The 16,224-nt window shown below is 44.3% G+C and overlaps 1 protein-coding gene across 1 annotated transcript; it reads left to right on the forward strand.

Annotated features, from left to right (window-relative positions):
- Nucleotides 1–28: 28 nt before the first annotated feature.
- SS1G_09678 (hypothetical protein) lies at nucleotides 29–14,999 on the forward strand (the record flags this gene model as incomplete). Its single annotated transcript, XM_001588995.1, has 3 exons — nucleotides 29–7,297; nucleotides 7,363–7,683; nucleotides 7,734–14,999. The coding sequence occupies 3 exons, from the start codon at nucleotides 29–31 to the stop codon at nucleotides 14,997–14,999; spliced, it is 14,856 nt and encodes a 4,951-aa protein (XP_001589045.1).
- Nucleotides 15,000–16,224: the final 1,225 nt, after the last annotated feature.

The following is a 16,224-nucleotide window of genomic DNA, read 5'->3' on the forward strand; positions in this document are numbered from 1 at the left end:
TGATCCTACAATTTTATGATTGAACGAAATGGAAGTTGTTTCGAATGGCAATAGGCCTGATATAGCCATGGAAGCCAATCAACAACCAAATTTGCCAGAAGAAATTCTCGAAATCGTTCAACTTCAACAGTCCCCTCACTTCCTCGAAACCCTCGCCATATCTGCACTGAAGCCCAAACAAACTCTCAAATTATTCACATATTTTAATACCTTAATCGCGGACTCCGCTGCAAGATGGGTCAGTAACTCACATCGTGGTGTCCAAAAACTCGAAATAATTGAAGCATTTTCACGAATACTATATCTTGCGCCACATCTTACTACCTTTCTCGAAAAATATCTTTTCGAAACTACACATTCCGCAGAGTATGGCGTTTCTCGTAGTATACTTTGCTTGAAAGATGGTGTAAGTGCGAATGGAATGTCAGATTTGGAGCTTCAGCGCATTTTGTTGGCGACATGGAGACTTCTGAATTTCGACAAACAAGCCTACTCTGGAACGATTTCAGGCTCCACGATACAAAGTCTGCTCGGACATAAGGATATAGCGGTACGATATCTTGCAGTGAGAATCTTCTGCCAGCTTCAGTTCGCGTCGGACGATAGACTGGACGCAATGGTTGCGAAACATGTTGGAAATACAAGGGCAGTAATGGGAGATTTCGACGGTGAATTGGTGGACTATGGATTTCTTAGCATATTCGAAGAAAAGCGGCTGAAAAATGCTGCTTCGGAACTAAGAACTTGGGCAGGAATGACCCAATTCCAAAAGCAACCCTGGGAATTTTCACCACTTGTGGTGCAATATTCAGATGTTTTATTACCTCGCCCAAACGGTCATCCTTCCCAGTCGTCCAAGCTCATATCAACAATCACAACTTCGCAGAATAGGGAGTCTTTTGCCAAGGCCCTTATGTCTTCAGCACCCATCTTACTCCACGGATTAGCAGGTGCAGGAAAGACTTCTTTGGTCAATGACTTCGCGCGTGAACTTGGGATGGATTCAAGCATGGTCACACTTCATTTGAACGAGCAGACTGATGCAAAAATGCTTATTGGAATGTACGCTACCGGATCTACACCCGGATCTTTCACCTGGAGAGCAGGCGTTCTGACCACTGCCGTTAAGGAAGGACGTTGGGTGTTTATCGAGGATCTTGATCGAGCTCCAAATGACGTTATTAGCGTTATACTGCCTCTTGTGGAGCGTGGCGAGCTTCTCATTCCTAGTCGGGGCGAGACCATAAAGGCCAAGGCAGGGTTTAAGCTACTTGCGAGCATTCGAACGTCGCTCAATGTAAGCGGGGGTGAAATTCCGCCAGCATTACACATGCTTGGAGCACGCATGTGGCAGCGTGTACCTATTCTCATGCCAGCTCAAGACGAGTTCCGTGAAATTATCGAAGGCACCTATCCAGTCCTACGTCAATTTTTACCCGGGATTATCAGCGTTTACGAACGACTCTACAACCTTTCCGTAAAACCTTCACTGGCATCCAAAAATCGCACGTCGTCAGGACGTCCGATAAGCCCGCGAGATCTTTTGAAATGGTGCCGAAGATTGGCGAGTGTTCTTACATCGTCCGGTTCTAAGACTGGCAGTGAGCCTATTAGCGACAGCACGAAGTATGAAATGTTTTTAGAAGCGGCCGATTGTTTTGCAGGAAGTCTACAAACTCAAGATGCCCGAGGGTCGTTGATTTCTTGCATTGCGGAGGAGATGCATATCGATCCCCAAACGATGGAACATTTTCTAGATGCTCATGTCCCACGTTACGACGATGGCGAAAATGACCTTTTGATAGGTAGGGTAAGATTATCCAAGAAAAAAACTAGTCGTGTTACCAAGCCTATTAAAAAAAGCCGTCCCTTTGCGAACACAACTCATGCCAAGAGATTACTGGAACAAGTTGGAGTAGCAGTCCGAATGTCTGAGCCAGTATTGTTAGTGGGAGAGACTGGTATCGGTAAAACAACTGTTGTACAACAGCTCGCGGATTCATTGGGATTCAAGCTCACAGCTGTTAATTTGTCTCAACAAAGTGAAGTCGGTGATTTGCTCGGAGGCTTCAAGCCAGTAAATGTCAGAAGTCTTGCAATCCCATTGAAAGATGAATTTGATGATCTATTTACATCAACAGGAATCTCCGCCACCAAGAATCAAAAGTACATCGATCAGCTTGCGAAGTGTGTTGCAAAGAGCCAGTGGAGTAAGGCATCGAAATTGTGGCGTGAAGCTCCCAAAATGTTCGAGAAGATCATCTCAGAACTTGCGAAAAAAGAAGAGGCAAACATGCGCACAAATTCAGAGCAACCCACCAAGAGACGGAAAACGGAATCGAAATTACAGTCATTACTGAAATTGAAATCTCGTTGGTCAAGGTTCTCGCAAAGCTTAGATCAATTCGATATTCAGTTATCCGCTGGCTCTAAAGGCTTTGCTTTCTCTTTTGTTGAAGGTAATATTGTCAAAGCAGCTCGCAATGGAGAATGGGTGCTCCTAGATGAAATCAACTTAGCATCGCCGGATACACTTGAGAGCATAGCTGATCTCCTTCATGGTGGTACTGGTTCTCCCTCGATACTTCTTTCTGAGACCGGTGAAATTGAGAGAATCCAAGCACATCCGGACTTCCGCATTTTTGGTGCCATGAATCCTGCTACAGATGTTGGAAAACGTGATCTTCCCATGGGGTTGCGTTCGAGGTTCACTGAACTCTACGTGGATAGCCCAGACAAGAACTTAGACGACCTTTTAGCTGTTATCAAGGCATATCTCAAAGGTACAAGTAGCAATGACGATAGGGCTGCCCACGATGTAGCACGTCTCTACATGAACACAAAACGGCTCGCCGAAGAGAAGCGAGTGGTCGACGGCGCAAATGAAGTACCGCACTTCAGCTTGCGCACGTTGACTCGCGTTCTTTCTTACGTCACCGAAATTGCTCCATCTTATGGCTTGCGCAGAGCGTTGTACGAAGGTTTCGCGATGGGGTTCTTGACTCTTTTGGATCGAGAATCTGAAAAAATGCTCATGCCTTTGATTGAGCATCACCTACTAGATAGCCATGGAAACCCTCAGGCTCTATTAGCTCAAACACCAAAACACCCAGACGATGGAAAACAGTATGTACGATTTATGAACAAGAAAAGAGATCGTCAATATTGGATGCTTCAAGGCTATGAGACTCCTCAAGAGCAACCTCACTACATTATTACGCCGTTTGTCGAGCGCAACATGCTCAATTTGGTCCGTGCAACTTCAACTCGTCGCTTTCCAGTCCTGATTCAAGGTCCGACTTCGTCTGGAAAGACTAGTATGATTGAATATCTTGCTAAATTCAGTGGTAATAAGTTTGTGCGTATTAATAACCACGAACATACTGATCTACAAGAGTACTTGGGCACATATGTCTCCGACTCGGATGGAAAGCTGCGCTTCCAAGAAGGTTTGCTTGTCCAAGCTCTCCGTCAAGGACACTGGATTGTTCTCGATGAACTCAATTTGGCTCCGACCGATGTTTTAGAAGCCCTTAATCGTCTGTTAGATGATAACCGTGAACTTCTCATCCCGGAAACGCAGGAAATCGTTCGTCCACATGAGAACTTCATGCTCTTCGCAACACAGAATCCTCCCGGACTTTATGGTGGCCGTAAAACCTTATCACGAGCGTTCCGTAATCGCTTCCTTGAATTACATTTCGATGACATTCCAGAAGATGAACTTGATTTCATTCTCGAGAAACGAAGTCAAAAGGTTGCGCCATCAGACTGTCGAAGAATTGTCGCAGTGTACAAGGAGCTTTCACGCCTTCGACAATCGACACGTCTTTTTGAGCAGAAGGACAGTTTTGCTACCCTTCGTGATCTTTTCCGTTGGGCTTTGCGAGATGCCGATAATAGAGAGCAGCTTGCTGCTAACGGTTATATGCTTTTGGCGGAACGTGTTCGCAACTCAGAAGAAAGGGCAGCAGTCAAGGAGATTATAGAGAGAGTTATGAAGGTCAAAATTGATATTGACGACCTTTACAGCAACGGCCTTGCAGAGATCAGAGCCTACAATGCAACCACTAACTCGCAAGGTGTGGTTTGGACCCAAGCGATGCGCAGGCTTTACGTTTTAGTCGCCCATGCTCTACGCAATAATGAGCCAGTGCTACTTGTGGGTGAAACAGGATGCGGTAAAACTACAGTATGCCAGATGCTAGCTGAAGCCTTCGGGAAAACTCTCCATATTGTAAACGCCCACCAGAATACCGAAACTGGAGATTTGATTGGAGCGCAAAGGCCGGTACGAAACAGAGCCGCTGTCTTGGAGCAGCTTAAACAAGATCTTAAGCAGTTACTGAATGAGATTGGTGAAGAACAAAAAGATTCTGAGGATCTCGATTCTTTGTGGGCCGCGTACAAATCTTTGCCGGAAACAACCATTTCTCAGATACCAACTGAGCTGTCATTGCGGATTCAACTCAATCAAATCAAGGCCAAGGCACTTTTCGAGTGGTCTGATGGAAGTCTTGTGCAGGCATTGAAAGAAGGGCAATTTTTCTTGCTTGACGAAATATCACTCGCAGATGATTCGGTCTTGGAAAGACTAAATTCTGTCCTGGAGTCCCATAGGACAATTTTGCTCGCAGAGAAGGGTGCTGAGGACTCTTTTGTTCAGGCTGTCGAAGGATTCCAGTTCTTCGCCACTATGAATCCTGGAGGTGATTATGGTAAAAGAGAGCTGTCACCTGCTCTTCGAAACAGATTTACGGAGATCTGGGTCCCAGCCTTATCAGACCATGCGGATGTCATACAGATTGTGGGAGCCAAGCTGAATCCGGATTTGAAACAATTCTCTGAGCCTATGGTCAAATTTGCGGAATGGTTTGGACAAACATACAGGTCTACATCCTCGACTTCGATATCAGTTCGTGACATTTTGGCATGGATCAAATTCATGAATGGATGCCCGACTACCGATCCCTATTATGCTGTTCTGCACGGTGCTGCTATGGTATACATTGATACCCTTGGTGCAAATCCGGCTGCTCTCTTGGCAATTAACCCGGAAACAATTCAAGAGGAACGCGCGAAATGTCTCCATCAATTGGGCAGATTGCTCAATCATGATGTCAGTACCATATACTTCATGCCAATACAAGTTCAGGACCAGGATAATCATATTACCATGGGTGGCTTTTCCGTTCCAAAACAGGCTGGCTCAGATAGTGACCCAGGTTTCGCATTCGATGCTCCGACGACGAAACTTAATGGCATGCGGGTGCTTCGCGCCCTCCAAGTTCAGAAGCCGATACTTATTGAAGGTAGCCCTGGTGTTGGTAAAACGACTTTGATTGCTGCCTTAGCACGTGCATGCAACAGACCCTTGACTCGTATCAATTTGTCCGAGCAAACTGACCTTATGGACCTATTTGGATCAGACGTGCCTGTTGAAGGCGCTGAAGCTGGACACTTCGCATGGCGCGATGCTCCATTTCTTCAAGCAATGCAACGAGGAGAATGGGTACTTCTTGATGAAATGAATCTTGCATCTCAGTCGGTTCTTGAAGGTTTGAACGCTTGTCTTGATCATCGTGGAGAGGTTTACATTTCAGAATTGGACCAAACTTTCAAACGACATCCCAACTTCTCTGTTTTTGCGGCTCAAAATCCTCATCACCAGGGTGGTGGTAGAAAGGGTCTCCCCAGTTCTTTTGTCAATCGATTTACTGTTGTATATGCTGATGTATTTAGGAATGATGATATGAAACTAATCTGCAAGCATAACTTCCCTTCCATGCCCCAACAATTAATAACTACCATTATTGACTTCGTCACACGACTAGAAGACGAAATCGTACACAAGCGGAAATTCGGCTCCCAAGGCGGCCCTTGGGAATTTAATTTGCGAGATATCCTTCGATGGTTGCACTTGTTAACATCATCAGCCCCATTTCTCACCAACAGAGGCCCAGCCGATTTCCTCAATTTGATATTCCGACAGCGTTTCAGAACTATTAAGGACCGAGAAGAACTGGATGGTATTTTTGCGCAAGCATTTGGTTTTGATGTACCATTTCGTCAATTTTTCCACAACATGAGCTCAACTGCCTACCAGGTAGGAATAGCATATATGCCAAGGCATATACTCTACCAGCGCACTCCATTTCCACAAGTCGAACCTGTCAACCGTCTTCCGGAATTGGAATCAGTAATTATGTGTATCCAGCAAAATCTTCCTTGTATCCTAGTAGGATCATCGGGCTCTGGAAAGTCTACAATTCTTGAGCACGTTGCAGCAGCCAGTGGCAAATCCCTCACCGTATTTCCCTTGAACGCAGACATTGATACTATGGACCTCGTGGGTGGCTTTGAGCAGGTGGATCCACAACGAGCCGCCAGCAGATTTCTTCAAGAGCTTCTTGAGTTCATGGAAAGTCGTATATTAGGTACACTTCCTGAATATGTTCCCGATGACGCAATCAAAGTTCTCGATATTCTGAGAAAGGATACTATGAATTCATCCTTTTCGTTCCAAGAGATTTCCGGCCACCTTCGACAGCTGGAAAAGGCAAGCTCATTACCAGAATTTGGTACATTGGCGGAGACTTGCGAAACTTTCGCAAGCCGCCCTATGGCTGTCGAAAATGCTAGGTTTGAATGGGTAGATGGTGTCTTGATCAAGGCATTGGAACAAGGAAAATGGTTGGTGCTTGACAATGCTAATCTATGCAGTGCTTCTGTTTTGGACAGACTGAACTCGCTGCTTGAACCAAATGGGTTCCTCAGTATTAATGAACATTGTGGGCCAGATGGTGAGCCCAAGATTGTCAAACCCCATGTCGATTTCCGAATTTTCTTAACCATGGACCCTCGATTTGGGGAGTTATCTCGCGCCATGAGAAATCGTGCCGTGGAGATTTTCCTTCAGCCACTCGCCCTGGAGATTGAACCTTGTAAACTCAGAGAGTTTTCTATTCGACCAGAAGCATCACTTGAGAGATATCGCCAGGTATCAAATATTCTAAGCATCGGAGATTCAAATTCCCGCCAGGCAGATCTTATTAATAGTATTGCTCTGGATAACTTGGCTTGGTCCGACTTGCCTCTTCTTACAAGATTTTCTGAAAGCGTGGTCCGGAGTCTTCAGCAGCAGGGGCTACCTACTGCAAAATTAACAACGATTTCTCAACAATACGTGCAATTGTACCAATCCGGAGACTGCCGTGAGCTCAGAAATGCAGTGGGAGATTTATTGAATGGAGTTGCGAAGAAGACCTTGTTGCCCGCAGGCTTCGGTGACGCACAGGTTAGTGACCGTGCAGTCCTTTTCATAGTTAAACAATGTACTGATAGCACAATTAAAACATGTAGATTATCCATCCTCTCCAAAATTCGCCAGTGGTGCCATTACTGCAATCTTCGTCCAATCAATCTCAAATTTATTGGGTTGCAGCCTGTTTAGAATATAAGCTCCAAATCGCTGCTGCATTGGAAGCACATCAAGAACAGGAATCCGTCATCCCAACCCTCAAACCTTCCCAAATGAACCGCCTCCAACGATCTATAGTCAGTGACAGAGTAGCTTCAGTAGCGAAGGACTCCACCGTGCAAGTCTCTCGCTTTTTAATGCATACACTTAAATCCATCAACTCCTATCTGAATGCTCACCTCATGGAAACTGATCATTGGAAGGTAAGTGCTCAAAATGACATCTTTATGTGCTGCCTCTGACCCTGAACTAGTTTCGAAAACAAACAATCACATCTCTTATTCGGTATTGGTGGAGTACCTTCAACCTTGTCACTGCATCGACATTTGAAGAAGTAACATTCCAGTCTCATTTAGCTATTGGAAATACAGTCTTGGAAGGACTAATCAAAGAGAGCCCTCTAGCCGATGAACAGGATTCAATTATCAAGGGTTTCGTTTCAGACCTACAGGTGAACTTTGCTTCCGGATTCAAGTTGACAACAGGACTAAGCATGGAGCTTCTATGGAAAAAACTTCGGCCTGTGGTTACTACCAAATTTGAAGTCATGCAAATCGTGGAGCAAGTGGAAAAGTTGGCCGTAAGATTTGACGCCTTGCGATGGAGAACTTCAATATCAGTCGCCGAGCTTGGAGGCATCATGGCTTCCTTTGTCAAAGCACATCAGCTTCTTCTTTCTTCGGATGTGGACGGCACTGCTCTTATTCAATCTTTAACATTAGAGCTTGACAACCTCGAAAAAAGTGTTGATGCAGATGAGGAGAGTCCACGGCCATTCTTGCATGATCAGTTCGAAGCTCTGAGGCAATTTCAAGTCCTTGCAGCTCTGGCATCCAACAAGCAACCCGGTGATATTGTAGATGTCGAGACTGTTGTTCTTGCGGATCATCCAATAACCTCACAAATGCGTCTAAGTACATCGAGCCCAACTTCATGGCTGCTACAAAATATCGACTACCTATGGTCAGGAGAACACGGCCTCCAACCTATTTCAGGCAGTTTTTCGACAGATTTCTTGCATCAAATGAACGTCATTGATGAAGTGGACCTCAAATCTCTTAGGTTGCTTGAGTCCGAGCTGCCTGTCATGGCGGAAAAGCTTGCGAGGTCAAGTGGAGTCTTGTCAAGCAGCCAATTGGCGGCTATTAATCAAGTCCTTTCAAATCTCATGATAGGCATAATTGGTGCACATGGTGAGAAAAGTTCAAATGACCACCTGAGGAGAAAAGAGTTCTTCGCATTGCAAGCTAGCAGTAAAGCCTGGCAAAGCATTACATTGGACAACTTTTATGAAGCCGTTGCCGCTCATCAAGCAAAGCATTCTAGTGGTCAACCATTAGTTGATACGGATATGAATTTTGATATTGATAATGCAATGTTCGCCGTGGAAGCTGCAAATAATTCAACTAATTCCAAGATGCAGTATTCGGCTCTCGCTTGGGTTCATTTTGCTGTGGGCTGCATCGCTCTGTACGTTCCCGATCGAGCATTTGATCCAGATAAGAGACAGCGACTTGAGCGACAAAGACACGAAGAAGTAATTCAAGGATTGGAAGATAAGCTTGATGCCCTTCAAAAATTTGAGCGTCTCTTCTCTGGCCAAGAATCGAACCTTCGCTGTCAGCTCATAGGGGCAGAAATAGCAGAGATTGGTGAGCCGCCAGAGGCATCGCAGCAAGTTTACCGCCCGGAAGTATCGGAACTAGACAAGCTTCAGGGTGAATTCAAAAATCTTCTAAAAGTTGTTCTCCCGTCACCCGCCATTACCTCCAAAATATTTCAATATTTGATAAACGATGACCAAGACATCTTGAACGAAATCAACCTTATTCAGAACAACATCCTTCAAATCATACGACGTCTCTCTGAGCGTTTTAGAGCATACAGCGATCTTACTACTCCAGTTATCAACATTCTTCGTTGTCTCCAGATAGGATTGTACATGGCGGCACTCGTATCAAAGGATCCATCAAACAACAGCAAAGCAGTCCTAGCTCTAAGCAAGGCAACTCCATTCCTTGGAGGTACTCCTAAGTCGATTGACGAAGACATTGCCTCTGCTCAGCCTCTAGAATATTTGACATTGATGGCTACAACTACATCAGTTGAACCCATTCACTCGTTGGATCCACAAATCCGAGAATCCCTGTTTACGTCGATTCACTCTTGTTACATGCAGTGGACCAAAAAGCTCGATGCCGACCGGCTTGAGGGAGAAACAAAGTCAGGTTTGTACAGATTTCGTGGAAGTGCTGAAGACGAAGACGAGATTGACCAGGACCAATTCAACGAACTATTCCCTTCGTATGATGAAGAGTCCCCGAGTGCGTCAAGTGCTATCCCAAAGCAAACAAATGTCAGAGATATTGCTGTCAGCCTGGCTCTCGTGCATGAAGATATTTTCTTGGGTGGAGCATTACCATCTGTAAGCATAATGTCTTTGATAAAGCACATTTCTACACATATAGGCAAACTTCGTGGAAGTGATGCCGCCTTTGAGGATCATAACGGAGTCAAGGCTTTTCTTCCAGGCTCACTTTTGTTGTTAAGTGATAAGATTGATGCTTTGAGTTCTTCTGCTACGGTACCCGAAAATTACAATTTTTACACCGACGCAAATCTGCCAGAAACTCGTAAACTGGTCAGTCTGATCCATCAAGTACAAACGAGATTCAGAGAGCTTCAATCTGTGGATGAGATTGCGCACATGCAACCGCTTGAAGATGTCATGGTTTCGTGTAAAGAATTACTTCAGTTTCGTCACACAGAGCCACTTGCGAAAATCATCACCAAGGTTGAGAAAGTCCATGGCTTCATGCATGAGTGGCAGTTTGGTGGTTGGGCAAGCCGTGCCAATTCAGCACTTTCCCTGTACGATAATTTGACTGCCACTATTGTCAGCTGGCGCCGCCTTGAACTGTCGACATGGGCGAAGTTATTCGACATGGAAAACAGGCACTGCGATGACGATGCAAGATCCTGGTGGTTTGTCGCATACCAAGTTATCGTTGCTGGACCACTATCAATATGCGAGTCTGTCGAAGAACTCAAAGCTTATGCTCAAAAGCTCCTGCAAGATCTTGAGGCTTATTTCTCAACAGCTATCATGGGTCAGTACGTACAGCGTCTTAAATTGTTAAAGCAATTAAAGAAACATGTTGGTCTATTGGTGTTGGACTATCCAAATCTGGCCATAATTGGCAGCGCACTGGCTAATTTCATTGCTCTTTATTCACGATACGAAAAGTCAGTCGAGGATACTTTGAAGAGGGGTCGAGTATCATTAGAGAAAGCCATGCGCGATGTACTACTTCTTGCAAGTTGGAAAGACACAAATATCGTTGCTTTACGAGACAGCGCCAAGAGATCTCATCATAAGCTTTTCAAAATTGTTCGGAAATATCGAGCACTTCTTGGACAACCGATGGATTCTCTTATCAAGCAAGGGCTTCCCGATGAAGTGGTTGGTGATGAAACTGGAATAAGCTATCTTGCTCCAGCACAGTTTCCAACTGTCGATCAATCTGCCCTGGCATTGTGTGCTTCCACAGTTCCAAGTTGGACACAAAAGCCCAAGAGGTTCATCAACGTTTCTAAGACTGTAAGCATGATGGTAGACAAGAGTCAATTACCTTCATCTACAGTCCAAGGATCTAGCTATCTCGAATCATTCCTTGAAAATATCATCACATCAACTTCAGAGTTGCAAAAAGCCACCCCATCAATCCTCACGGAAGACAACAAAGATACTGTGAAACATCTCAAATCTCAAAAGCGCAAGCTATTCGCAGATACATTAAAAGATCTTCGTCAAATGGGAATCAAATACAATTTGGGTGCCAACGCGCTTGCTAAGCAAGATTCACTCTCTATTGTCTTGGCAAATACAGATTATATTCCCTCCAATGACCCTCAAGATTCGGAGTACTACTTTCACAAGACAGTCGAGCTTGCCCCGCGAGCAAGAGAGGCATCAAGGCAGCATTCTGACGATCTCAGTGGCGCTGAGGTGGCAAGAAGTACAGGATTCTTGGAAGGCTTATTGCAAGTTCTTTTGAGCCAGCGCAACATTCTTTCGAGTACTATGACAAGCTTAAATCTCTTCAGAGATGTTGTCAAAATGGCGAAGGGGCTTTGGGCTCCAGGGATATATGATGTCAGGGTTCCTACTACAACCTCTAACCACAAGCATGTCCTTCAGTGGTTACCTAATATCTTGTCGGTTGGACTGGAGCTTGTCAACACACATGCAAAACTTGGTAAAATTGATGCGAAATCAGTGGTAGAAATTTTGTCCTCGTGGAAAGATATACTAGTCGATCTTCGGGAAAGGTGGTTTTCATTATCTATTTTACCTTCTGGAATTATGTCCACACAACGCCGAGAAGCTGAGATGGCCATCAATGATGTCACTAAGCAATTATCAATCGATTTGAGCAAATTGATCGAGCAGCGTCCAGACTTAGAGTTTATCATCGAGCAGATCTTACCTTGGACTGTTATTGGTGAATCGGCGACGACAGCTATCTCTACGCAAGCCACGCTGGAAGACCTCGACCAGAAACTGTCAACTGTGTGCAATACAGTCCTAGCCGCAATGGAGAAATACCACAAATCTATTGGCGACCTTCCGACTTCAACTGAAGATCAAGGCTGGCTGATCAGAAGCGATACTATTCTTGCAAACAGCATTAAAGCTCTTCACTCCGAGAATGTTGCCGACCAAATCAAACAATCGTTTGCTATCCTTAGATCCCTCAACCTTTTAGATGACAACATTAGTCGAGGTGCTGGTGCTATATTTGCAGTTGCTTTTCCAATCATTCAACAATACTACAACATATTGGAGGAAAGCATCACTAGATACGCGATACTACACCGTTCGACATCTAAGACCTCATACATTCTCGCCAAGACTTTTACACAGATTGCATCGCAAGGTTTCTGTACACCATCAGAGAAACAGGACGCGCAAGATGGTAAAACTGAAAAGTTAGAGGGGGGAACTGGACTTGGTGATGGAGAAGGTGCTGAGGATATAAGCAAGGACATTGGAGAGGATGAAGATCTCGATGAATTGGCTCAGGAACCGAATAAAGAAGAGAGAGGAGAAATTGAAGATGAAAAAGATGCTGTTGACATGGCAGATGGCGAGATGGAAGGTGAAATGGGTGAGGCTGAAGAGAAAGAGGATGATGAAGGCTCTGGTGATGAAGAAAAGGATGGTGATGAGATGGATGAAGAGGCTGGAGATGTGGACGACTTGGATCCTAATGCAGTGGATGAAAAGATGTGGGATGGTGATAATGAGCAAGCTGAGAAAGATCAAGAAGGTGATGATTCAAAAGGAAAGGCTTCCAAAGACGAACAAGTCGCGGCTCAAGATAACAACAAAGAAGCTGGGGAAGGTGATGAGGGTGAAGAAGCTGAAGAAGAAGAAGAGATGGCTGGAGCTGAACAAAGTGAAGAGGTCCAACAACAGGATGATGTAGAAAAGCATGATCCGCATGCCGATGAAGGAGATGCTTTGGATTTACCTGATGATATGCAATTGGATGGAGAGGAGAAATATGGAAGCGACGGAAGTGATGATGGAATGGAGGATGAAATGGATGATCTTCCAGATATGGAAGATGAAGCTAAAGAGACTGATGAAGTTGCAAACGATGGTAAAGAAGAGGCCGATGCCGAAAACGCGGATGGACAAGAAGATCAAGATATGGGCGACGAAATGGATATCATTGATCTGGATGAAGATAAAGATGAAGAGGGTGAAAAGACTGAGGAGGCTGGAGAGAAAGCTGAGGAAGAACCTGAAGAACAAGAGCCTGAAGATCAAGATGGTCTGTTGCGTGGTCGTGAAGATGAGGCTACAGTAGATACGGATGACGTGGTCCCAAGTGATGTACAAGGCGTTGGCGATGGTCAGGATGAAAACGAAGCCGATGAAAATGCCGATTCTAATAGCAAGGCCCAAAGAGATGATGGTGGTCAAGGAGGTGACTCGTCTGAGAATAAGCAATCGGCGGCTGAGGATGGTGAAAAGGGCCGGCAAGCTGCAGGTGATGCACCACAAGATGCCCAGGATGACACTCAAGATAGTTCTACTGCTCAGCCATTTAAGAAGCTCGGAGATGCCCTCGAGAAGTGGCACCGTCAACAATCCCAAATCAGCGAGTCGACCGAGCAAAAGGATCAAACACAAGATCAAAATATCGACATGGGTACTGAAAGCAACGAATTCCAACATCTACAAGACGAAGATGCTGAAGCCGACACTCAAGCCCTAGGTACTGCTACAGAAGAACAAGCTCACGCTCTTGATGAGTCTATGGCAATTGATCCGGAAATTGGAGATATGCCGGAAACATTCCAACCGGATGAAGTTGAGAAAGACGAGGACAATGTCATGGATCTCGAGAATGATGCACCAGAACCAGAAGAATTATCCAACGCATATGAAGGTCGAGCCGGTGCTTCCATCCACCAAGCCAAGAACAATATGGATGAAGACTTGAACGATAATACTCGCGCTCAAGCCAATGAGAATATGGATTCCGATGTGGAAGAAGTTGACACGCAGCTCGATAATACTCATCTTGATCCCACCACCACTATTTCTGTACGATCCGCAGCCGATGCCCGTGCTCAGTGGACTCATTACGAGTCTATTACACGTCCACTTTCCCTTTCCCTGACCGAACAACTTCGATTGATTCTCGCACCTACCTTAGCAACCAAGATGCGGGGTGATTTCCGTACTGGAAAGCGTCTTAACATCAAACGAATCATCCCTTACATTGCCTCTTCGTTCAAGCGTGATAAAATCTGGATGCGCCGCAGCATTCCCTCCAAGCGCTCATACCAAATTATGCTAGCCGTCGATGACTCCAAGTCCATGGGAGAATCAGGCTCTGGAAGTCTCGCTCTGGAGACTTTGGTCATGATTTCGAGGTCTTTAGCTATGCTTGAGGTTGGTGAGATATGCGTCGTCGGATTCGGAGAGGACGTCAAAGTAGCACATGAATTTGATGTACCATTCAGTTCCGAGGCCGGCCCTGTTATCTTTGAGAATTTCGGTTTCGAGCAACAGCGAACGGATATCACGAGACTCATTCGTGAGAGTATCAATTTGTTCCGTACCGCCAGACAAAAGGCATCATCATCTGCTACGGATCTCTGGCAAATTTCTCTTATTATCTCGGACGGTGTTTGTAGTTCTTCTGAACACGACAACATTCGACGATTATTGAGACAAGCGGAGGAAGAAAGAATATTGATGGTATTTGTGATTGTGGATGATGTGAGAACCAAGAAGAAGGGAGAAAGTGTGTTGGATCTTAAGGAGGCAAGATTTGTGAAAAATGAAATGACAGGACAGAGCGATGTGAGGATTGAGAGGTATCTGGATACTTTCCCATTCAGATATTATATTGTGGTTGGGGATGTGGGAGAATTGCCGGGTGTTTTGGCGGGTGTGTTGAGACAGTGGTTTGGGGAGGTTGTTGGTAGTGGTTGAGAGTTTCTTGTGGAGGATATACATTAGAGTGGACATCTGCAATTGTGTTTTTCAATAGAACCCGGAGTCGGGTCTGGCGTACTTATTTGTAGATTATTTGGAGTTTAGATGTAGATTGCAATGGAAAAGTTCATTTGATATCAGAACTGCGCTGCATTGACTGCTGAATCAATGGTAAGATTAGATTAAATTTGACTATTAATGAATCTAAAATACGGCTGACTAGATCCTTAGCTGAAGATAGCCAATTTCCTATTAGCTCTATTATATAAATAATGTAAATCAATTTTCAAATTAACGTGATAATTTTGATATTATCGATTTCAGTATGATAATATAAATCCAACAATGAAGAATTATGTATATCATTTTGAAAATTTAAAATTGTACATCAAAGAAAAAAGTTTAATAATATTTTGAATTTTGATAGATTTTATATCAAAATCGAAGTAAAAGAATTCACTTCGATTAAGAACTAGTGAGTCATTTGTAAAAGTCGACTTTTAACTGTCAGTCGGGTAAATATTTAATGTTATCATAGATTATAATTATCAATAATAAAAGCAGTTCCGAATGCTAATTTTTAGACTATCCTACCCTTCGAAATCCATACTCAAAATGTTCAGAAGTCTGAACTGTAACCTCTCTCTCACCTCTCATTGTCTCCCACCGTTCGAAGGATTATAAAAGCCTACCACCAAAACCTATCCGAAGTCAAGAAATGTCTTCCAGGATAGGCAACATGTCCAAAACGCTCTATTCATTCATTAAATTTGATAGGAATGTGACTAATGTTCAACAGGAAGTGACCTAATTCCAGTACTTTCATCTTACGCGAGAATTAAAAGGGTTTCTAGAGCTGAGGAGAAGTAGGCAATTTTTGTGAGATATGATTGATAGTCAATGCTAGCTTACGGAAACCTCAAAGTCGGGCTCTCACCTCCCACGTGCCGTTCCCACCTGTTCCCCTTCAACTACTCTTCCTTCCCTCTGGTATTCTAGCTCCAAGAATACGAGAAGAGCGCAGTAGAAGAGAACACGAATAGGAAAGCAGCATCGAGGAGGCAAATTAGCATCATCAACTGAGACTTTGAGACATAACAGTGTGCCATAATCACAACAACACTTGATGATATTCTGAGTTCCAAAAAATGTCGATGAATTACCCAAATAAGAATTTGTGGAAAGTCCTAATTCAGATTTCCATACAAGATATTAGTTGTTT

Source organism: Sclerotinia sclerotiorum, genomic scaffold (assembly GCF_000146945.2).
Source record: "Sclerotinia sclerotiorum 1980 UF-70 scaffold_14 genomic scaffold, whole genome shotgun sequence".
NCBI classification, from domain to species: Eukaryota; Fungi; Ascomycota; class Leotiomycetes; order Helotiales; family Sclerotiniaceae; genus Sclerotinia; species Sclerotinia sclerotiorum.